Below are 24,816 nucleotides of genomic sequence, written 5' to 3'. Positions count from 1 at the left end.
CCTGCTTCAGCACCCTTGAAGGTTAGTTTGTTCATGGTCCAAGAATGTGTTCAAATACTAGAACCTTTGGCAGACCACCACCACCACCACCACCACCACCACCAGGTGCAACAAAACTCCAAATCAGTCCAACACCAAACCCAACAGAATTAGTGTCAGCTATGACAGCTGACAATGTCTTAAAGGAGCATAAAACATACCCCAGTGTCTGCATATGATTCATTCCCATTTGTGAGTGACTTTGAACTTGATCTCTTCTGTATCCATAGGGTCACAATAGACATGACTTTCTAACAACATGCACACCCTTCTATAATCAAGGTGAATGGGGAATATCCATTCACATTTGGTGTCTCCTGAAAAGGAAGGGTTCATATACAAACGCTAGAGCTGGACGGTTTGAAAATCTCTTGGGAACTTGAAATGGTCCTTACGTTTAAAGCACCATGATCCAGATGTGCCAAACCTGTGGGCCACATGTGGCTAAAGAGAGCTATGAATGTAGTTCAACAGAAAACCATGAGCTCACTTAAAATGATGTGAGATTTTGGGGGCATGTGTGATTATTTTCATGGTGCTCAACTATGAGCATCTTGAGTGTGAACTTGGTACATGACAATGCTGAATTGTGACGTCAGAGGTTGGGCTCACCTACTTGAGGACTTTTGTTTTCAAACAAATCTGGAGAAGAAAAAAGGTTTTGAAAAAGATTGCTCAAAGCTCCTAGAGACAAACTCAAAAGGTTGCTTGCTTACCTCCTCCAGGGCCCATAAAGAATCCACCACAGGCTTGATCTTCTTCTGGTTGTACAGTCCTATGAGCTTCTCCACTACTCCTCGGATGAGGCCCGAGCGGCCCTGCTTGAAGAGCAGGTTGAGGAGCGAGAATCCCGCGATGACTTTGTTTTCTTCATACAGCTTGATGGGGTTCACTTTCTCCACCTGCCACCACTGCAGTGAGAGAAGGTTCCAGGTTACAGTGTTTCAAGATGGGGTTAGGTCATGCAATATCAACTATGACATAGAACATCATGTACCCCAGGGAAGCAAAGTTTGAAATAGGGTGGAGTCGAGTGGACCAGCCAGCAGTCCTGGCGATACACCTTTTAAGCATCTATTTCTGAAACCACTGAAGTTGGTACACAGGATATCCTAGACAGAAGTGCTGGGAGAGAGAGTAATGGAGGGAGAGGAAGAGAGGGGGAAGGAGAGAGGGAGAGGAGGAGGGGGGGAGGGAGGGAGGGAGTAATGGAGGGAGGTAGGGAGAGAGGGAGAACGTACCAAATCTTTTGAATGCTAACGTGATACCATGAAGGGATGCTAAAATACTGTCTATGCTGGGAATATAGCTCAGTTGGGACAGTGCTTGCTTACAACACACAGAATTCTGAGTTCAAATCCCAGTATCACGTAGAATTAGCAGTGTGGAAGTACATGCTTATCATCCCAGAATTGGGAGGTAGAGCCAGGAGGATCAGAAATCCAAGGTTATTTTCAACTAAATAATGAATTTTATAACAGCCTGGGCTACAACAGAACCTGTCTTAACATACACATGCACACAGATATATAGACACACACACAGACATACAGACATACACATGCCCAAATACACATTATATGACTTAGATTTTATGACTTACATGCATATAAGAACCCTCACAATACCAGTCCAAATTCTTGCCCCCATTCATTTGGATAAAGTTCCTCAGTCTATTTGAGGCCACAGGTTGATAATAGTAAGTCCGTGATTGAGACCATTGACTCTAGAGTTGATCCTAGATGTATATGCCTCAGTCCTCATTCATTCTTTTTCTCTGAACTTTGACGTTCTCTGCTGACTTGAATGAGGGGATACTGGTGTCTTCCAGGAGGGCACAGGGTAAAGCCATTGACTCTGGGAATGGTTGTGGGGCTGATGAAAGAGTTGTAACACAGAGAAGTTTACAGAGTGATAAAGTATTGAAGGCATGGGGTGAGGAACCACTCTGAGTACAAGAGCCGCCCTCTCCCCTTTAGTAGAGTGAGTTGGGGCAGATAATGCCAAGAATATGGGGCAGGTAGGTAGGAAGGAAGGGTAAGTTAAGAAGACAGCATTGCATGGGTTGATAAAGCTAGGGGGTTGGGACTATAAAAATGGCTGTCATGTAGGTTCAGCTGCTGATATGTGGTAAGAAGTTAGAGGTCAAAAGAATAGTTCTTCTTGATCTGCCCCACTCCTAGCTCTGTTAAACGTGCTTAGGTGAAGAACTCCATGTATGTGGCTGTGGGCGTACCTCAGTTGCTACAGTGTGTGCCAGGCATGCGTGAAACTCCGTTTTTGGTCAACAGCAGCACAAAGCACTGGATACAGCAGCGCCTGCGTAGAGCTTTGTGTTACTTTGCACACTGTCCTCCCTACAGTTGCTCTCCAAGCGGAGTATCCCAACCTATGAGTTCAAAGGCATGGGTCCCATGATTAGGCTTGATTACCTACACATTGGTAGGACCTCGGTGCATGTTTGTATGCATGCCATGCCAGATGATGCTATCATCACTGCATCACTGCTCAGCTGTGATTCAGGGCTCTGGAGATGGACCAGTTGGTGCAGGTGCTTGCCTTTGACCCGAAAACCTGAGATGGACCTACATGGTGAGAGCAGAGAACTGACTTTTGCAATTTGTCCTCTGACTTCTTCATGCATGCCATGCCTCGTGTGTGTGTGAGTGCATGTGCATTAATGTACTCAAGATCTTTTTTTTTTTTTAATTTCTAGAGTTGAGTGTCATTTGATAGCTGTGAAACTCTAGGCAACCTACCTAATCTCTCTGTTCGGCTTCCTTACCATACCTCAGGGAGAAGGAGGTCGTCGTGCAATGTACATGTGCTCATACAAGATGTATGCCATTGTGGCAGGATGTATATACCACATGTATCAAGCATAAGCAGATTTAATTGTCATCTTAATCTGAAAGTCATGTTTTAGATTTACTGAGCAAGAGCTTGAAATTTGGAGTCACTTTGCTCTCCAAATGCTAACTTCATCTAGAGGAATCATCCTTAGGATGGCCCGAGAGTGAATGGCAAGTCTGACAAAGCACAAAGTACTTCATTCTGCTGAAATCTGAAGATGGAAGATAATTAAGATAGTGGAGGTAGAACTCGCTATATGATTCTAAATGTGCCTTTCTTGATTGCAGAGAATTTTCTTCCCGGAGCAAAGCCATCATTGCACTTCTCAGAAAACCTGCTCTTCAATTTACTTCTAACCAATCAGCCTGCTTGGACCGGGCCTCTGATAGGGAATGGCCTTTATTCATGACCTTCAGCTCCAGAGCATAATGGTACTCATTTGGGGAAGAGGAGTCTGAGTTTCTATCCAGGCTGTGTTGTTATAAATACTTCCGCAAGCACGGGCGCACTGTAATTATTTCATTAGCACTGTGTTTGGAGGTTGGGCATTAAGGGTGAGAAGAGGGGAAAACACTTCTTACAGTTAGTTGTATATAATTTGGGGCCAGCATGATTCTGCAGAGAAGTCTTTCAACATCTTGCAAATCGTATCCACAGCAACAAAAGAGCTATGAGTGATACAGAGCCTGTCTTCAGGGACAATCAGTTGATAGCATCTGTCACAAGTCTCTACCCTTTCTTCCATGAGCCCTGGTGTTCAAATGATTTTTGACCTACAGTTTTATTAAAATCCCTTATGCAAAAATTGCAAAAAGCTGTCCTTTAAATTTTGATCTCATGTATAAAGGGAATACTGTCATTTCCTGATTCAGCAGATGTTTGAGGATAAAATTTGAGCAGTCAGTGTCTGTGTAAAGAACATATAAATACTCCTGGCATGTTTAATTCTGACTGTCAACTTGACAGCCTCCAAAAACATCTTGGAGACAAATTTCTAGGCATGTATGTGGGGAGTTTCTAGATTGGTTTAGCTGAGATTGGAAACCTATCTAAATATGACCAGTATGATTCCATCATAACATATAGAAAGCAAATTCTAACATCCTTTTCCTGGCTCTCTGATCGTGGTATTCATAATGCCTCCACTCTGTCCTGCCTTCTTCCATTCCAGAATCCTGTTTTATTCCCTTTTGAGGTTGGCTAGGCATTCACAATTAGGTTATTAACACTTTCCTTTACAGTTGGGTCCGTCTGCTTCACAGAGGGTAGAGTCACAAGGGTTCTGCATGCCTCTGCCTCAGCCACTGTGAGACCTTGATGTCTTCAAATGCTACCCCCAGTAGATGCTCAGAAAATGCCTGTGTAGTGAAACTTATTGTTCTAGAACATAACCCTCTCAGCAAAACAGCTTCCATACTCATCTGAGTGCCCGTGTCTGTGCACAAGTAGGCTTGCTGACTGTTGACATCCCCTCAGAGAAGGAGAGGGCAGAGAGGACCATTGAACCCCCACCTGAGATTCCAGGTGCTGTTTCCAGCCACTTGTAAAGCAATTCTGCCCTAGTTGCATGTGGCTTAGCAGTCTCGGGAGGTACTAGAAGAACATAATCTGGGTAAGGTTAAAGAAAAGGGTACCATTTTCTGACTATGAAGAAGCCATCACCCACAATGGGTATGGACTCCCCAGTGCAGTTGCTTTGGGGTCTCCTACACTCCTTTCAGTATCTCCTAGTCCATCATGGGTAAAGGCAATAATCTCAATGGCTCCTTAGGGTGAACTCTGGTGGAATCATACTTTGCTTTGTGCTCAGGACCTAACGAGGAGGGGAATGTTGTTTACATCTCTCCAGGGAAGAAAATGCTCACAACACTTGTGCATTGGTTGTACCAGAGACAGGGAGCATAGAGACAGAAGCTGACACTAGTGAGAAACAGTAGTTCTTTGCTCTAGTAGGTGGGGGTGAAAGTGTAGCCTCGAGTTAGTTTAATTCTAGCGCACAGATATCTCTGCATGGGAATGTCCACGTGAGTAGGTACAGTGAGGGTGAGTGCTCCTTAAAGGCAGATGAAGCAATCACGGACTCAGAGATCATTTCCTATTCTCTTCTCCAACACAGTAGGATGGGGACAAAGAAATCTACTGTTCTCCCAGAAACCCGGCCAGAACATAGTCAGAATAAAAGACTATCTACTCCAGGGAGCAACCACAGTGCAGTAACTCCAAGGTCACTTCTGACAGATGGTTGAACCAATCTCTACTGAAAGAAAAAGAAAGCTTTCCAAGGCTTCACTGATGCTACCACCTCTCAAGTCCTCGTCCTGCCTTCCTGCATGCAGTTAGCAGGGAATGAATAGGGATTTATTGGAAACGCATGATGCAGGTGACAGATCAGCAACTAACCAATGGGTTAACTTTTTGGACAGAGTTTCTCTGTGTAGTCCTGATTGTCCTGGATATCCTTCTATACACCAGGCTGGTCTCAAACTCAGAGATCTGCCTGCTTCTGCCTCCCAAGGGCTGGGATTAAAGGCATGCATCACTACCCATCTACTGATGTCTTTAGGTGGGGTTTCACAACATGCAAGTCAGTTTTAACTACCACATGGAGACAGGCACAGATACTTACTGACTTTGCAAAACTAAAGAAACTCTTGGTCTCTCCAGTTACCATGTTGGATGAACCTGCAAATGAAAGATTCCCAAGTCAAGTGATTGTTCATGAAAACCAAGATATCTTACTATGCAAGGAGTGTGGCAGTTGTTTCATTTGTATACAAAAGCTTAATAACAACACATTTTGTCTTAAAAAAAAAGTAGAGGTGCTGGGATGGGGCACAAAGTGGGACATTTGGTTAAGTATCATCAACTCTTAGAGGAAGGGACATTTCTCTTGGTGACTGTTGGAAGACCAGGCATGTAGCAAAAGGTGATTAGCCCAATGTTTTAATAATATAAGACCTCATCATTCTGTCTATTGAGAATAAATGAACTTCTTCAGGAAGGTTCTATATAGATTCAAATTTGATTTACTAGTAAGTAGAGAGGCGTAGGACTCTGATGTGGGCTGGGTATTGAAGGATAGGAGGGAAACATGGATGGACAGGAAAAAGGAGATAGAGAGAGGGTAGAGGAGAGAACATAAGCTCAGAGGTCCAGGGAATGTGAGATGATGATTGGTCCAGCCAGAGAGGTTAAACAAATCAAACCTAAAACTTTAGATCAAAGGAATATTGGAGAGTGAGTGTTCACAGTGGGGCCCAGTGACAGGTGAGGGTGGTAGTGGGAAAGGTAAGCTAAGATGCTTAGGGAGAAACGGCCCCCTTTCAGGGTTCTTGGCTGGGAAGGGGTGGGATAAATAGAGAATATTCCACTACACTGCCCAATTTCATGGACTTCCTGCTTGCCACCAGGTGTTTGGAAGTATAAGTTTTTCTTAGAGAACAGTCATGGACTTTAAGAAAAAAATGCATGTTCTAAAATTGATCGTTCAGTGTGGGGGTAAACTATTACCCGATCAGTAAAGCATCCCTTTATATTCGATGGGGTGATGACTCCCAGGGATCAGAGCACCAGGCTTCCATTACATTATAACTAAGTGATCAATGTGTAATTGATGAATGTATCCAGTCAACTTGGATAATTGTGAGACAATCAAGCTGAAGGTCACCCAAATGTCACCATGGAATTGAGGAAAAAATAAGACTCTTGGATAATGAGGAGGAGGGATGAATAAATTGTCTATCTGCCCATTAGTCGTGTACGCTGTCCTTAAAATAGTGCTGGCCCTTGTAGGTTCCCATCAATAATATTAATCAATTATTTGCTTTTCAGGAAATACGTGGTCAGGATAGAAATGACCAGAGTACATCTGCAAAAGAATGCTGCCCTCCTGATTAATGAGCTCAATTCTTTGCAGTAATGATCTGATAATGATATTTATAATCCTCAAATATCTCTTTTATAAAAAGAATTAATTTCTTTATTTTTCCTTCTGGAACTACTCAGAATTAAGGCTCAATTTCTATTGCAAGAACCTGGCACACAGGTTTTAGGAATATTAAACATCAGAGATGTCAGTATTCTGCTTTGGAAGATGGCCTCTGGCTTTATACATGCCTTTTGGAATTTGTGGGCACCAATGTCTAAATGTGTGTGTGTGTGTGTGTGTGTGTGCACATGTGTGTGTGCACGTGTGTGCGCACGCGCATATGTGTGTGCGTATGGGTGCAAAGGGGGGGGTCACACAGGAAAAGTCAGGTGCTGGTTTAATTTTGCTATAGAAAATTTGCTTCTAATTTTCATAACTTTCCTGAATACTCAAGAGCATAGTAGATGTGGCCAGGCATGGTGGCTTACATGTGTATTCCTGTCACTTAAGAGGTTGAGGTAGTGGTAGTATGTATGCAAGGCCATCATGGAGTATACAGTGAGACTGTGATTTGAACAAAACACAACACAACAAAATAAAACATTAAAAAAAAAAAGATGGTATAGGGAATAGGGCAACAAATAAGTTAGTTTTACAATTTATGATAATAATATCTACACAATAAGTGTACTAAAAAGCTAAACGATTGCATGTTTGCCCAGTTTGTTCCTAGTATCTTAATGTCTTTTGTCCTGCAGAATGTGGTAAACACAGTGGGGTACTTTCTGCTCTTGTTGATCGTGCCCTATGACGCACTAACTCACCATATAGAATGTAGGTCCCCAGAGGTTTGAGGAGACTGAGCCCCTTGCCAGTGTTGTCCCCACAAAGGCAATCCAAAACGATGTCCACACCTTCAGCTGAGATCCTGCACAGCAAGAGACAAAGCAAAGGGATGTCACCTGCCAGTGACCAAACTCTTGCGTCTTTCCTTTCCACGTCACATCATCTGGTTTCCAGAAGACAAAGTTGAGTGGTCCAGGACCATCCTCCCCATTACTCACATTCTTCATTCACTCACTGCAGATGCTTCCTCATAAGTCCTCCATGAGCTGAAAATATCTTAATTTGAATTGTGTTGAATTCACCTAACCTAATACCTGGTGTACCCCAGCATTGCAGTACACTGTGGCAGGCCAATGGTTTAACCTCATGAGGACATGGCTGCTTTGGTGCTGTCCCCTCCCTCTGACATTACAGGAAAATTTCTATGACATATTGGAAGCTCAGGACGAGGTCAAACCCAACATCTGATATATGTTATCTATGGAGAGTAACTGCTTAAAAAAGTCTTCTTCCGTTGAATCACTGTGAGTCAGGTACTGTCTCTAGGAGCATTTAACAAAGTGGGAGGCAGAAAATATCTCTCTGAAGGGCTATCCTGGAGTACAATAATGAAGTGAACACTGGAGCCAAAAAGTCTGAGATCTTCTATCTAGCTCAGTGGTTCTCAGCCTTCCTAATGCTGTGACCCTTTAATACAGTTCCTCATGTTGTGGTGATACCCCTACCCCAAACCATACATTTTTCCACTGCTACTTTATAACTGTAATTTTGCTACTGTTATAAGTTGTAATGTAAATATGTTTGGTGATAGAGGTTTGCCAAAGGGGTCGTGACCCAGCGTCTGAGAACTGCCCATTCAAATTCTCCAAGCCTTAGCTCTCTCCTTTGTCAAGCAGAGTTAATGTGTTTCTTTTTGGGGGAAATGCAGTGAGAAAAGAAATAAGATATTTGGTCTAGGCTTCCCACATATCAATCTCTTGGCTAATAATAATTTTTTAAAGGAATATGGCTAATGGGTAGGGTGCTGTCCAAGGTACTGAAAGTCTATGGAGATGCTAGTCCAGCCTGTAGGTTTCCATATAGTTTTTCCATACACTTTTAGGTTCCCCTCCCCATTCCTCTGTCCCTGCACACCCCATGCCTGTTTCAGTTTTCCACTTCCAGAATTCCCACTCTGTTTTCAAATCAATTATATTACACTATCCTTTCTCCCTTAACTCCTTTCTACGTGGCTAGATTCTCCAGATGGTCCAAGGTAAACACATAATCTTAAGATTTCACGCTAGGCTCCACACATGGGAGGGTGTGGCATTTTTCTTTCTGTGCCTGTGTTACTGCTCTCAACCTATTTTGTTTCCAATTTCATTACTTCTGCATTTCATAATTCCATTTTTCAAAACCAGATAGAGACACACAAAAAAACTAATCCTCCTGGTGAAGATGGTTAGAAATTTCACAATAAAATGCAATAAAAACAAATCCAGGAACACATCAAAGAGAATATATCATGACCAAGGTGGCTTTATTCCAGAAATGCAGGAATGGTCCAACACACATAAATAAGTGTAACTCATCACAGAAATGGCCTTAAGATTTGTCTCAGTAGATGCGGACAATGCCTTTGACAAAGTTGAACTTAAAAACTCTAGAGACTGGTGATGAAGGAAATGTTTTAATGTAATAAAGACTATTTATAACAAATTTATTGCCAGTATCATGCTAAATAGAGAAAAACTCAAAACTTTCTCACTACAATCAGGACTAAGGTAATGGTATCTACTCTTCTTACCCTATGTTAGCATAGTGCTTGTTGACTTATCTAGAGCAATAAGACAGAGAGGGCAATAAAGGGGATACAGATAGCAAAGGAAGGAGTCAAAGTATCCTTACTTACAGATGATATGATTCTATACATAGGGGGTCCTAAAGACTATACCAAAAAAGTCTTAGACATTTTAAACACGTAAAGCAACGTGATGGGGCATGAGGTCAATATTTAAAAATCAGTGGCCTTTCTATATATTAATGATGAACATACTGAGAAAGAAATTAGAGGTACAATCCCATTGAAAACAGCCTCCAAAATAGCTTGGAGCAAATGTAGCCAAAGAAATGAAGGGCCTCTACAATGAAAAGCTTAAAATACTAAGGGAAGAAATGGAGAAAGACACTATAAGATCAAAAGGCCATCTATGATCATGGATCAGAAGTATCAATACAGTGAAAATGGCCATCCTATCAAAAGCAACCCACAAATTCAGTGCAATCTCCATTAACACCTCAATTCTATTTTTCACAGAAATAGTAAAAAAAACAAGTCTTAAAATCTACAAGAGAGTGCAAAAACTCATGGGCAGTAGAAGTTACCCTCAGCAAAAGAGAACTATGCTGGGGGTATTTCACAGAGCAATGGTAATAAAAAATGGCTCAGTACTAGCATGAACATGGACACACATTGTGTCTTCCCTAGGCCAACTATCAACTCAAGATATATTCAGGATAGATAGGGCTACAAGCAGCCATGAGAGTGGAAGCTAGATGTCCTTAACCTTTCCAGGAGTGTGCTATACTTGTATTCATGAGCATTTACTATGCCCCAGGCTGAGGAATGTTAAGTCAATTGCATTTGTGCCTCATACCACTCCTGGGACTCCAGAACTACCACTATAGTCTCATTTGGTGAAGGAAGAAAATAGGGACTTGTCAGATCAAGGGACTTACCTCCAGAGTCCCAGGAGGGACAGTTATAATTTGATCTGTCATACCCAAAAACCAGTTAGGGTTTCCAGAGGCAGAAATGGGTTTTTCAGGATAAAATGTGGTCAGCTCCAGGGTGACCTCCATTATTCCCTCTAGTCTTCCTGTAGGAAATGAGTCAAGTCAGGACCTACCCCTCTGACCTCCATGCTAGAAAGTGATCACAGGACTCCTCTGTATTTAGGAACCAGCTTTCCCACACTTTTTTGGAATCTTTTGAAGTTTGTGGGGATCAAAGAAGCCACATATTTCCCTTTGGATCCCATTGCATCCTTTTGAAAGTCAAGATTTATGTGGGTGTCATAGGGAGGAGAGAAGCAGAGTAGAGACAGATGACATCTCTGGAGGTCTAGGGTACTGGGGTTTTGGTTATTTCTGCTCAACTGTTTAAGCAGGCATGCAGAAGAGCTCTGTCCCCTGGAGATGATGTAGCAACTGCCATATTGAAATCAGAGCAGGAAACCTCACAAGATTGGGGCCATTAACCTTCCCTCATAGAAGGAAGAGTGTTGGTCAGCCCCTTGCCTGAGAGTCCAGCTGCTTCCTTCTTCCTGTGGCATTGTTTTGAGTGTGCTGAAGTATTTAGGAGACTGGATATTGACTGGGGTGGGAACTCCAGAGAATCAAATTTTGTAAGTTGTCCCCCCAAGTGGGTTGGGCTTTTCGCTGGTATTGCTGCACATGTGAGTCACTTATTCTTTGGAAGTAATGGCTCAACTAAAGCTCCATGAGTAACACTCAAAACCACTTGGTTCATCAAAGCAGGCATGGGTAGCATTTGCTTCTTTGGTCTGTGATTGGGAGCATTCCTATACATTGCTCCTTTTCAGGGTGGAGACATTCCTTCGGGGAAGAGTTTTAAATGTAAAGAGTACTGCCCTTTCACCCTATCACTAGGGTGAAAAAAAAATGGACGCTATTGAATGGAACCTACTCAAACTAAAATTGGGCTCAGGTCTAGAGAAAGTATTCCAGGTCCAGAGCTAGTGATGTAACTTGGTAGAGAGCTTGCATAGCACAAAGCCCTGAGTTTGATTTTCATCACCCCATCTAATGTATGGTTGCATGTGCCTTTAATTTCATCAGTTGGGAGGTGGATCAGAAGTTTAAGGGCATCCATGAGTGTGTAGAGAGTTTGCAGTTATGGTTCACACAAGACACCGTTTTACAAAAAAAAAATGTATGAGGTCCAGAAGTGTCTTTAGGATGGGCCTGGTCACTGTCAAACTCAAAATAAAAGTATTCTTGGCTGTCTTTTTCTCATGAGAGCATCAGGACAGTCATTGGCATCAGGACCATCACCAGCATAGCCAGTCAGCTCCAAGAGGCTCAAAGCCTGCCCACATTTCTCATCTCCCCATTTCTAGAGGAGTCACACTGCCTGTGTATACATAATTTCCCAGCAGCAGAAGTGGGCCAAGGGACAAGGTAGAGGTTCCTCTGTCTTGTTCTGTTGCTTCACAAATCTCTGTGGATTTAAGATACCAGCAAACCCACCTCAGGGCCTCTCTGGACCTGCTGAGAAGCAAGATACTTTAGAATTTCTGACCTAGACATCAGGGTTGATTCTGTTATTTCCACTCCTGGTCTCTCCATGGTGAGTGCTGCCTCTTTGCTTTCTAGACACATGGGAAAGGGAGAGATTTCTCTGAGTAGGGTGAGGCTCCCTAAGGGCCATTACTGGTGTAGAAAGCCTTCAACCCTGCCAGGACGTGCATCTTTATTTTTTTTTATTTTTTTATTTCCTTGGCTCTGTTGAGCTTGTTTTTTCTAGATGCCTTGTGATCTGAGAACTTGCCTGTGTCATAACTTCCATATGCTTGTTGCATAGTAGGTTTCTTACAGAATGGTTGGCCATAGTAGGCTTATCCCAGAGGTCTAAGTAATCATACCTAGCACTGGCACACTCTTTACAGAGTGTTGAGCATGGTGCCTGGGAAAAAGCAGCTTCTAGAGGGCTAGCCACAGTGCCTGGTATATTGTAGGCTTCTTGCAGGGTGCTGAGCACAGTACTGAGGTTTTTCACAGAGTATTGGGCACAATGTTTAGTGCACAGTAGATCTCTCATAGGTGCTAGGTGTAATGGCATGTACACAGTAGGGTTTTCAGTGGGATGTCTGACACATAATAGGCTGATTTAAGAGCACAGATCCTGGAATCATAGGCTTCCCCACGTGATACGGAGCACAGTACTGATACACATTAGGCTTCTCACAGGATGCCTAATGTTTGGTGCAGAGCAAACTTCTCATAGAGTGTTTAATGGAATGCTTGGGACATAGTAGTTTTCACATATGAGTATGTCAGGCACACAGTAGGTTTTTCACAGGGTACTGAGAACAATACCTGGTTCACACAGAGCAAACTTCTCTTGGTGAGGACTAGTCACAGAGCCTGGTGTACATTGGGCTTTATACAATTGCTGGGCATGATGCCCAACACACAGTAGGCTTCTTACAAGGTGCCAGGCATGGTATCTCATGCAGAGCAAGCAAGCTTCTTACATAGGCTTCTCTTGGAGTGCTAATCGTAAATGCAGATGCACTGTAGGCTTCTCAGGAAATGTATGCTACTGGTGGTTTGTGTGTACTTAATAATATTCTTTCTGGAAATCACCACTCAACCTGACTCTCTATTCTCTCCTAGAAATTTATTCTAAATAATTTCCACCAGTAGTTGAGTAAGCATCTTTTTTGGGCCAGGTACTGTGCTAAGCACCAAGATGACCAAAGGCAAGAGGGACAATCTGCTTCTTCTGAACTTACATTTCTTAGCTTCAGCCTTAACCTGTGTCTGCAGACTCACGATCCATGACCAAGCAGCAGACCCCTCCAATGGAAGCTGGGTTCTTTCCTCTGGATCTGGCCTCCTTCATCTGGCTTTTCCTCAGTTTTGCTCTCTAGTCACTCAGTCAGCAAGTGACTGCAATCCAAGTTTACTCCGTCATCCCCGGAGGCTTCCCAGTCATGCTAAAGAACATCCCAACAGTTCCCGAGCTTATGACAGCTGAAGCACAAGTTTCTTTTCCTCTCATGTTTTTCCCCACAGTCACTGGTCACCATGTTTATTTTCTTTTCTATTTCCTACGATGTGTGCGCACACGGATGAAGCCCATAGGTTAACCTGGGGCATTGTTCCTCACACTGTCTACTTCATTTCAAGAGAGGGGAGCTCCTCTCTGACCAGGAGCTTGCCAAACAGGCTACACTGACTAGCCGATGAACCCTAGGGATTGTTTCCATCTCCTCACCATTGGTATTACACGCATGTGCCATCATGTCTGCTTTTTAATGTGTGTGCTGGGGTCAAACTCAGATGTTCTCGTTCATGCAGAGAAGCAATTTATGAACTGATCTGACCCCCAATTTCTATTCTTGTCTTTTGACTCAGTCCATTCCTGGCCCCTGAGTCCCAGACTCATCTCCCATAAGAGCTCTTAACTGCCTTGAATCTGCAAAAGATTCTTCAATGTAATCCAATTTTAACTCCATCTAAGGGCTTTCAAGAGCCTCATCCATGTAGCTAAGAATGTTATCTTTAAAATTTTGGGGTTGGAGAGATGGTTTGGTGGGCAAAGGTGCCAATCATCGAGACTGACAACTTGAGTTTGAGGCCTGAGATTCACACAGTAGGAGAGACCAGACTTCCACATTCCCCTATTACTTCCATGTGTAGACCATGGCACATACCTCTCCAACCAACCAACGAACCAACCAACCAACCAATGAACCAACGAACCAACGAACCAACGAACCAACCAACCAACCAACCAACCAACCAACCAACCAACCAACCAATGAACCAACAAACCAACCAACCAATCAACCAATGAACCAACCAACCAACCAACCAATGAACCAATCAACCAACCAACCAATCAACCAATGAACCAACCAACATTTTCATGTGCAATAATTACATGTACTTACAGGTCACACAGTGATATTTTGATACACGCATATAAACCACAATAAGCACACAAATCTGAACAATTAGCATATCCACTGCCACAATCGTTAATCATTACAAGGTTGCTTAATTGGGAGCTATTTGCTCATAGCCCTGCTTGGGTGATTTCCAGAGATGGCTCACATCGTCATGACTCGGAGGCTATGGTGGGTAGCAGCTAACATCTATTATGTACCATTGCACAGGATGACTCCAATCACCGAATGACTTAAAGGGTACCCAGTGCTGGGACTGACAAGCCCTGATCAAGCCTTTTCCTGCCATCTCAGCGTCTCACACAGCCACAGCCTTCCAGTTGCATGACTTGGTTCCATAACTGAAGTGTGGGGTTGGGGTGGGGGAAACCATCCCTATTGCCTTTGGGAGAGTGACCATAAATGGTAGAAGGTTTAAACTGTAGAAGCAGGCCATGCAGGGCAAGTTGTAGTGTGTGTAGATATGTATAAGGTATTCAAACCTTCTATCCTTGCCTCCTCCCTGAAAAATAAGGACAGTGTCCACATCATCAAATTTGCAAGGACCTGAAAGCGAGCCCCCCTGTGTGCTTTTGGCTTTCATTCAGATGTTGCTTCAGTGTGTCACCTTAATGCATGTCTCTACTAAGGCTGATGCAATCACTTATTACATAAACTGTGACTACTACTTTGGAAATTTCAGGACACAAGAATGTGTGTGCCTGGGTCACTATTGTGTATGCGTACCATATTTGTAGGCATCAATAATAAAACAGTATATGAATGCATGAATATAAGGTCTTAAATGATAGTGTGCACTGTTTCTACCAAATGCTTGATTTTTAAAGGTATGTTTAAGCATTCTTATTGAGTTACAATTGATGGTAATAAAGAGAATGCATTTAAAATGTCCAGTTCACATTTCAATGAGCAGAGGTAGTCCACACCAGTGACACCAACTCAAGGTAATGGATTCTTCCTTTTGGCTCAAATGTTTCCTCAGGTCATCTTAAAAACCATAAAGAACTGGGGAAAAATGGAGCCCACAGATTGGGATGGCAAATCTGGCGCTAAGCTTCAGTCTTCTCACCTATGAAGTAGGATGCCTTTTGCAGTTGTAAAAGGTGCTTGTGGAAATGGTCATCTAGCTGAAAGGAGTCTGAGCATGGCTGCTCTTGTCTGTCTTGCCCTGTCCCAGCTCCCCTCAGGTTTGTTCTCACATCTCCTGCGGAGGTGCTTTGCACCCTCCTAGGGTGCTATGGGGCTAACTGTGCATGGGACTCAGGCCTCAAACTTCTTGGACCATTTTCATCCCCTTTTAACTCAGTTAAGAAAACCAGTGCAGAGATGAAGTCTATATCAGAGCTTCTTTTTCCCCTCTAGGCTCAGGATATGGCTCTGCTGTCAAAGTTCATGCCTCACAGCAGGAGGAGAAGAGTTAGGTTCTCAGAACCCAACTGAAATTACTGGGTATGGACAGGTTGGTAGTCCCAGTACTTGGAAGGCAGAGGGAGGACGAATCCTGAGGTTCCCCGGCAAGCCAGTCTAGTTACAATGAGCTCCAGACCAATGAGAGACCCAGCCTCAAAGGGGGGGGGTGTCAACATTCTTGAATGCTATCCTTTGACCTCCACATGTATGTGCACACATATGAGAGATCACCACCAAACATATAAAAACATGCATAGCCACACACACATATATAGCACATGCATTAAAAAAAGAACTATTTTTTTTCTCTAATTTCTTGGCTTAGCAGAAATTCCAAAGAGGCCCTCCATTGGTTGGTCTATGAGTTTTTATTGCAGGAAATTTTGTCTTAGTATTTTTTGTAGTTTGCTGTACATAGATTACTGTGTATTTGCAAGGAAAACACCAAAAGGAAATGACTCTGCACAAGGCTTTACTACATGTCAGAGAATATTTTCCCTTTCATTTTACATCCCTGTGCACAGAGAATTTGAATCAAGTTGTGATCACAGTCTTGATAGAATTTGGCATTCTGTTTTCATCCCTTAAATTCCACCACAGACATTTTTCTCTTTTTTTTTGTGACACAGCCTTCGTAATTATCGTTTTTAGGGGCTGTGTAACACATGCATGGGGTGTAGCAAAAATCACAGCACTGCTTGCCTTCTGTTGACAGCAGAGGCTGGGTCGGATTGCCGCTGCTACAGACAGGCCTATTATAATTCACTGTCAACATATGCTGAGCACTGAGGACCATGCGGAAGCAGAGCTCCACTGAGCACCTTTGTGCCTCTGGCATTGATCTTCCTCTGGATATTTCCTGCGGACGGGATTGCTTGGTAGAGGCTATAGTTCCAGTCACAGCTCCTGGCCATTTCCCATATCTCCTGGGTCCCTGCTAAAAATGAGCTCTTGGAAGCCACCTCTGAAGGCAGGTGGTAATGAGGTAGATGCCAGTCACTGTTTCCTTCCGTTCTCCTAATAATAGAAACCACCGATTCAGGCTCTGAGTGGGGACCAGGGCAGGGAGGGGTTGTGATGGAGCAGCTGTGTGGGAAGTGAGGCAGGCAGGAGTCCCCTAGCTGTGGCCTTCCATTTGTTGAGGACAGCTGTGGTGTCTTGATCGTCTGTTCTTACTGCATATCAGAACCAGACATATTTGTCTCCTTTCAGAACCCCAAGTTTCCCTAGTACCTCAGTCAAGCTGTACCCCTAATCTAAAATGCTTTTCTCCCTGGAACTTCTCATCTTTCAGCTTTGACCCAAGACTTCTACTTACATCAGTGTCACATCTGAGTTTTCCACTAGCACTCAAGATATATATCAAGAGTACAAATCAATGTATTCTTTGAATAGTTTTTTTTTGTTTTTCATCTCTTTTCTTTATTCTTTCTTCCTCCCCCACCTTTTTTTCTCTGTCTCCTTTCCCACAACTAGACTCCAGACTCCACAAGCATAGAGCCTCTCTGATTGGTTGTTGCTGGATCTCTTTGGCTCAGATAAAATACCACCTCAGACCCTAACATGTTTATTAAGTGGTAGGTAGATGAATGCAACATTATCAGTTAAGGATGATAAAGGATTATTGAAGGAACAATAACAGTTAATATTCTAGACCACAGCTTGAGAAATTGGGCAAAGAGAGGTCTTTGAGGGTGTCTGTTATCTCTACATCTCTGAGAAACAGGCTGGACTTCTAATATTTAGCTTTAAATAAAAGCTCCCTTTTTACATTCTACTTGAGATAGTGGGACATCCTTACATTGCTATAACTCTGTGTTTGTGTGTGTGAGTGTGCATGTGCACGTGTGTACCCTTATGTGTGCTTACATGTAGAAGCCAGAGACTGACACTGAATAGCAGCTTCAGTTTTTCCCCACCTTAAGTTTTAGACAGGCTCTCCCTATGCAGTTCTTGATAGACTGGAACCCACTCTGTAGACCCGGCCAGTCTTGAACTCACAGAGGTTGTCTCTGCCTCCCAAGTTCTAAGACTAAAGATGTACACCACCATGCCTGACTTTATTTTAGTTTTTGAGACTGGGTCTCTCATTAACCTTGAGTTATACTCGACTAGGCTGGCTGGCCACCAAGCCCCAGGGATCCTCCTTTCTCTGCCTATCTAGTGTTGGAATTACAGTTATATGCTACTGTGCATGGCTCTTTTACATGGGTCTAGGGATTGAACTCAGGGTCCTCATGCTTGTCTAACTAGCATGTTAAAGACTTAGGGATATCCTTATCCAACAGCTCTAAAGCCTTTACTCATGAGAAAAATCTCATTTCTAAAAATAGTCACCAGAAAAAGTTTTCTAAAAAATATTCCACTTAAAAAAATACAAAAAAACAAATCTAGTCTGAATTTCTGCTTGAACAACCATCTTTATCCCTCTTCCTCTTCATTTGTGATTTGTAAAGAAAAAAAGTTCCTTTCTCATGCTGGCCGGGTGACTAATTACATCTCAGCTTTGTAATTTAGTGTTAGACTATGAAAAGAGAAAAATAATAGCTCTTGGCCACTACCGATTCTTCCTGAAGCTCTCAGTTAGAAATGCAGAGACCTGGGCTGGAGAGATGGCTCAGAGGTTAAGAGCACTGGCTGCTCTTCCAGAGGTCCTGAGTTCAAATCCCAGCAACCACATGGTGGCTCACAACCATCTGTAATGGGATCCGATGCCCTCTTCTGGTGTGTCTGAAGACAGCTACAGTGTACTCATTAAATAAATCTTTAAAAAAAAAAAAAAAGAAATGCAGAGACCTTGGGTAGCAGCCAAGTGACACACCCATGCCATCTACAGACATGCTGTCACCTGGACTCTCCGTGCAAATCCCTTGTAGACACACATGACCATAATCAATAGCTTCCGGATTACAGGTACACCATAATTAGAGTATATAGTCAGATAACCCTGGGCTTACATCATGTTGAGTTTTGTTGTTGCTTGTCCTTGACCTTTGAACCTTTAAACTCATAGCTCAGTGTGTACATAGGTTCTTACATAGGTACTTCTATCTCTAAAACACTCTCTTCCAGGCTCCCCTCTTCCTAAAGGTAACTACAGCTCAGGTTCAACTCTTTAGAAAATCACCCTTTCTACAGGGAAAGCATGAGTTCACAAGCCAGAGGGCGTGGTATGAACCCCACTGCTCGCCATTCCATGAAGGCCAGTTACTATTGCCTACTTATTAGTATATGATTAGGTAACAGTTTTCAGTTTGCTCCCAGAAAAGTGTGCCCAAAGATCTGAACATTAGCATCAAATTTGGGCAGCATCTGTTTATCTATCCCAGGACTGACTAATAAAAGCCTCCCATGCATGGTCTATTGCTATTTTCCCATCTTCTAGGTAGAACCAAAAGATCAGAAGACCCAGGACAATGATAGAACCAAAATATAAAGAGCCTGGGTACCAGAATCTTCTTACAGATGAGCATCTATTTTGAGCTTTTTATGTGAATGAATGAGAATTAAATTTGCATGTGTCAAGACAGTGTAGCAGCGGGGAGCGAACACTAACACATTAATTCTGCGAGTTGTAGGACTGGCTTCTTCCTTGGGGATAATAGCAGGGAGTTTGAGAGTACTTGACTAGCTAACACCTGTGAAGCATCATGCTAAGAGCAAGCATTAAGCGTTCACTATATGTTTACTAGCATCACCACCACTAGTCATCTTTTAAAGATTTATTTTTATCTTATGTACATGAATGTTTATCCAAATGCATGTATGTGCAGCACATGAACACAGTGCCCAAGGAAGACAGGAATGGGCATCAGATACCCTGGACCTAGAGTCATGGCAGTTGTGAGTGTCCGTGAGGTGCTAAGCACTGTTCTGCAAGAACAGCAAATGCTCCTGTCACCCTCTCTCCAGCTCCACTATTATTCATCTTTTAAATGAATGCTAAAGATCATCAAGAGACGAGCAGGGGGCTAGCCCAGTGCTCTACACAGTCACCCTCTTACCTCTTTACTTCTTGCACGTAGTCAGCATTCCTGTCAAAGAGGTGGGTCACAGAATCTTTGATGGCCTCATGCTTGAAAGTAGAGGCTGTTCCAAAGACGGTCACATTGGGGACGGTGGAACACAGCTGAGCCACAGCTTGACCCTGGAAATGACACACAGTATCCACATCACACTTGAACATCCCCATTCTGAGAGAAGAATTACATAACGTGGGTCAAGAACCCGGCATAAAACACGACACTTAAAGACACAGTAAATCTTAATTATCTAAGAGCCAGTCTTGCTGGGCAGAAAGTAGAATTTCTCAACTTTGGTATAGTTGACGCTTTTAAAGCTTGGATTTATGTTTTTCAGTTAGGGGTAGAGGATATTTATCAGCACCCTTGGCCTCTACCTTCTTGAGGTAATGGACATTTCCAGATTGACTGTGACAGCCAAGTATGTGTTCAGACATTGCACCACGTATCCTGAAGGACAGAACCTTGGCTTCCTTGGCAACAACTTGTGTGGGGGGAAAAGTCAAGAGGAGCCAGAGAACTCTCAACTATTATTTAACCCCGCTGAGCTGAATCTCAGCAGAAACGCTACCTGTTCCACAGCAACCTTGGAGAACGTCTTAACTTTGGCTCTAAGAAGCAGATTCTGAGCAAACACCTGAATATAAATGTTTTATTTGTAAGATAATTTTAGACACTAACAGGATTAGACCCAAACATGGAGTCAGCAAAGGGCACATCCTACAAGTGCATGGCTTACAAAACCAAGGACCAGAGTTTAACTCTCCAGAATTTACATTCAGAAAAAGGGGTGGGAGGGGGACGAAGAAAAGAAAGAAAAGCAAACAGTTGGTCACGGTGGAACATACTTGTAGCCTTAGTGCCGGGGGAGGGAGAGACAGGAGAGTTCATAGGGCTTGCTGGGCAGCCATCCTACCCAACTGAACGTGTTTCAGGCAAATGAGAGACACTTTTTCAAAAGAAATGTGGATGGCAAACTGAAGAACAATATGTAAGATTGTTCTCGGGACCTTCCACAAAGAACACACATGTGCACATGAGCCTATGCACACACACACACAAGTATAAATATGCACACATTCCCCCTACATATAAAAAGACCCCAAAAGAAAACTGTATGATTTAACCCAATGGCTCAGTTCAACAGGATATAACACTTGAGAGAAACAAAATCCCCCAAAGAAAGAGGTAGCAAATTAGTATCTGCCGTGGACACCCAGAGGTCAGTCTCTGACACTTCTATGATAAGGGGCACACCCAACCAATTTCCATCTAGTACTGATGAGCAACTGCTTCTGTAGGAGTAATTCTTGACATATCTGGTGTGTCCTCATGAGGCAAATGAGTTCTATGGCTAGACCGAGGCACCCAGCAAGGCATAGTCCGCATGTTGTGTGTGGAGCAGATATGGCCGACTGACACTGTTCCATAGGGAGGGGTTAAATGAGATCTTATACTACACTGAAGACCTGGGACAAAATGTAATTCTGACTAGATACTCAATCTTAATCATCTATCCCCCCCTGGGAGCTTATTATATCCAGGGCTAAAGACGGCCAGTCAAATAAAAAGGTCAACATGGACTTTAAATGGCAAATGGTCTAGGAGGGGATTACAAATGCAGTTAAGAGCTGGGTGATTTGTGTCTTCTTTACCAATACAGTCAACATTTAAGACATTGAACAAAATTATGTGAGCATGTGCATCTTGAAACTTTCAAGTAAAACCCAATTTTCTGGTAATTAAGATGTATTTATATAAAAAAATAAGCTGCTATTGTTCTCCAGCATCCCATTTACCATTTGAAAGAGGGAGATTTTTTTTTCTACCAGTCATCTGCCACTACCATTTCTGCCTATCATCTTATTTTCATGTCCTCGTGTTGGTAGATAACTCGAGTTGGCAGGTCAATTTACAGAAATGTTATCTTACCACCTTTCCCAATTAAAGGCAAGATGGAGAGATCCGTAGAATGTCAGAGTTGGAATATCACCCCATGTCTCCTCCCCAACACCACCTTATAGGCGAGAGAAAGGTCCAGGTCTCTCAGTTTTTTAGAGGCATGGCTGGGACTCAAATCAAAGGCTTCCCAACTGCAGTCATTTCCATTTTCTGTTCTTCTAGACTTATTTTGACATTTTAAGCTAAACAATTTTAAGCTGCTGCTTACAATAGACATGGCATGATCCCTGGAAGGTCAACATTTCAGAACATGGACATCAACCTAAGATTCTACACAGGGCACAGTTATTTATTTAATGTTTTGTCCCAGATTTCATAGGACAACCAGGGCTCTGTCTTCTAAGTGAGCATAAATATAATCAGCCATACAGTAACCCCTTCAAGTTCACTGACCTCATTCAGCCTTGGTTACATCTCTGACGTGATATGGCTTGAGCACACTCTGACAGTGATGGGAGAGGTTACAATTAACTTTATCATCCCCGCATCCCCTTCTACCCTCTGTCTTTGGGCAAATGTGACATTTATTCATTCAGCTGTTTTCCAAATCCCTATTGTTTAGTTCAATGCTATTGATATCTGTCTCCATCTGATGAATTCCCCCAGACAACACATCAAATTCATCTGACCCAAAACACAAGTCGTCACCACCTTGAAGATGGAATTCAAATCTTTAAATCAGGTTGTGAGGAATGCTGCAAGGCTGACATGATACACTGGGTGGCTCTCATGATAGAAGCTTCTGTTCTCGCACGTTTGTAACTCCTTCCAAATCAAGACGTTGACTCTTCCCTTAGGTTATATGAGGGGGATTTCTGTCCCAGGCTGCATTCCTTGGCCTGCAGATAGCTACCTACTGCCTCTGTCTCTTCACTTCATTTTCCCTCTGTGCCAGTTTCTTGTGTACAAAACTTCCCCTCTTCTGAGGATGCCACTACCTTGGGTGAGGGACCATTGTAAGGATCACACTTTAATCTGATGGCTACTTCTGTAAAAATCCTGCCATGATTTGAATTAAAAATCTGGCAAAGGTGTGAGTGTTCATGGCTTGTTTCCAAGACTGCAGTGTGCTTGAGAGACGGTATCACCCTGAAGGTGAAGCTATGGGGGAGTGTTCATGTCATTGTCAGTAATGGTGGCCTTTGAAGGGGATGTTGGGACTCTGGGTTTCCATCTTTCTTTTTCATGACTGATTATGGTAAAGACAGTTTTATTCTACCACGTGCTCCCACCATGATATTTTAGTTCAAAACAGTCCTAAAATGGCAGAGTCATAATATTAGGGGACTAGGGCTGTACCCGAGATCCATTGACTAAAATCAACAAACAGGCATGAGTCTATATAATGTAATGTGCATATTATAAATAAAATAATATGTGTATATAGCATATATTTTTTCATCTTTATTAACTTGGGTGTTTCTTATTTACATTTTGATTGTTTTTCCCTTTCCCTGTTCCTGGGCCAACATCCCCCTAGCCCCTCCCCCTCCCCTTCTATAAGAGCGTCTCCCTCCCCATCCTCCCCCCATTACCGCCCTCCCCCCAATAATCATGTTCACTGGTGTTTCAGTCTTAGCAGGACCAAGGGCTTCCCCTTCTACTGGTGCCCTTACTAGGCTATTCATTGGTATATAGCATGTATTACATGTATGGAACTACATAGTTAGAATACTGTATAATTAGATATTGATAATAAATATAATGCTGTATACATAAACACATATGCATATAATAATACATAATATAGAACGTTTAAGGGCTGGAGAGATGGTTCAGCAGGTAAGAGTGTATCTTGGCCTCCTCTTCTTGCCTTCTTGGGCACTCTTATGCACATGCATGACAGACAGACAGACAGACACACACACACACACACACACAAGTCCAATCTTAAAAGCATAAAATAGAATATTTAATTAGTGATAGATAATCAAGATTCTTTTAATAATATCTGTAAACTGTGTAAATGTGCATATGGTATGGCATTATGTAAGTAAGAATGACTGGAAAGCGGAACTTGAGCTGCTGGTAGCCGTTTAGCACCCCATCAACTCGCTGAGATGATTAGAGACCCCTATACGATCTCAATGATTTTCTTAAAGGTAAATACTGCTCCGCGTTCAGTAGTTAAGCATTTTCCCTCACAGTTATAGGAAAGCTGTCCTCTGCTTTCTCTCGCTCCCCAGGTAATGCAAGATCAGCAGCTCATTCATTCTTCATTCCCCCAGCTAGCTGAGGAGTCGCAGGGACTCAATAAACATTTGTGGGAAATAGAATGACTTCCCAATAAAAAAGATTTTGCAATTTGCCTGCAGACCCGCGGCATTAAATGAACAAGACAATCCATGTTCCTGGCAGCAGCAATAAGCGGAGTTGTGCACATGCCTGTTTTAATTGACTCCCCTTCTCTCTTAGGGACATGAGCACTGTGCTCCAAGCACCTCTGTCCTTCTCTGTGGCTAACAATGCAACAGTGATAGCAGTTGCGCTTCCCTTTGTCCCTCCATGAGCCAGGCACAAAAGGCTTTGTTAAATCTTTAAACCTCTCTAAAGCAATTTTTGTTTCCTATTTAAGCCTCAAAATGGGCATTCAGAGGGATGGGCCTGTGAATGAGAAAGCCATGTGTCTGGACTCTACGGTTACCCACTCTGCTGTTAGTTTTTCCATCTGTCTATCTGATCATGTAGGCTGCTGACCCAAGACCTGACCTTTCAGCAGTTACATATGTGTTCGACTGCATTCCTAATTATCCTCAGATGCATACAGCCCTTGCCTGAGTTACCAATTAAATAAACCTAGCTGGGATTCTTGGAGATACTGTAGTCTTGGCCTCAATCTCAAAGGTTTCACTGGTCTGCTCTATAGAATGGGGCCTCAGGGTATAGGGGTGAACAGGTTTCTATGTCTATTTCCATCATTCCACCGTCACAAGGTTACTGGAGCCTCCCAACATACCCCAAAACAGAGAGAAGAGGAAATCCACGGACAATCATGAGGAAATGTTTCAGGTCTCCATGACTCTGAATAACAAACAAAAGGGCAATGCAAGGCAAGATCCTGCCACAGAAAAGCCAGGAGCAGTAAACAAGTGGTTAGAGGAGCAGTAGGATTACT

The 24,816-nt window shown here is 42.9% G+C and overlaps 1 protein-coding gene across 3 annotated transcripts in view; it reads right to left on the bottom strand.

Annotated features, from left to right (window-relative positions):
* The window catches only part of Vat1l (vesicle amine transport 1-like), a 169,315-nt gene that overhangs the window by 79,410 nt on the left and 65,089 nt on the right, over positions 1-24,816 (bottom strand). For all 3 annotated transcript variants that reach the window (NM_001400980.1, XM_039098305.2, XM_039098306.2), the window contains exons 4-7: positions 19,722-19,864; positions 7,585-7,688; positions 5,519-5,574; positions 756-950 (exon numbers count right to left, since the gene is read on the bottom strand). In NM_001400980.1, coding sequence (NP_001387909.1) covers positions 756-950; positions 5,519-5,574; positions 7,585-7,688; positions 19,722-19,864 — 498 coding nt within the window. The remainder of the gene's footprint in view (positions 1-755; positions 951-5,518; positions 5,575-7,584; positions 7,689-19,721; positions 19,865-24,816) is intronic.

The sequence above is a fragment of the Rattus norvegicus genome, chromosome 19, assembly GCF_036323735.1.
Source record: "Rattus norvegicus strain BN/NHsdMcwi chromosome 19, GRCr8, whole genome shotgun sequence".
Classification (NCBI taxonomy): Eukaryota; Metazoa; Chordata; class Mammalia; order Rodentia; family Muridae; genus Rattus; species Rattus norvegicus.
This window is presented reverse-complemented; position numbering and strand designations above follow the sequence as displayed.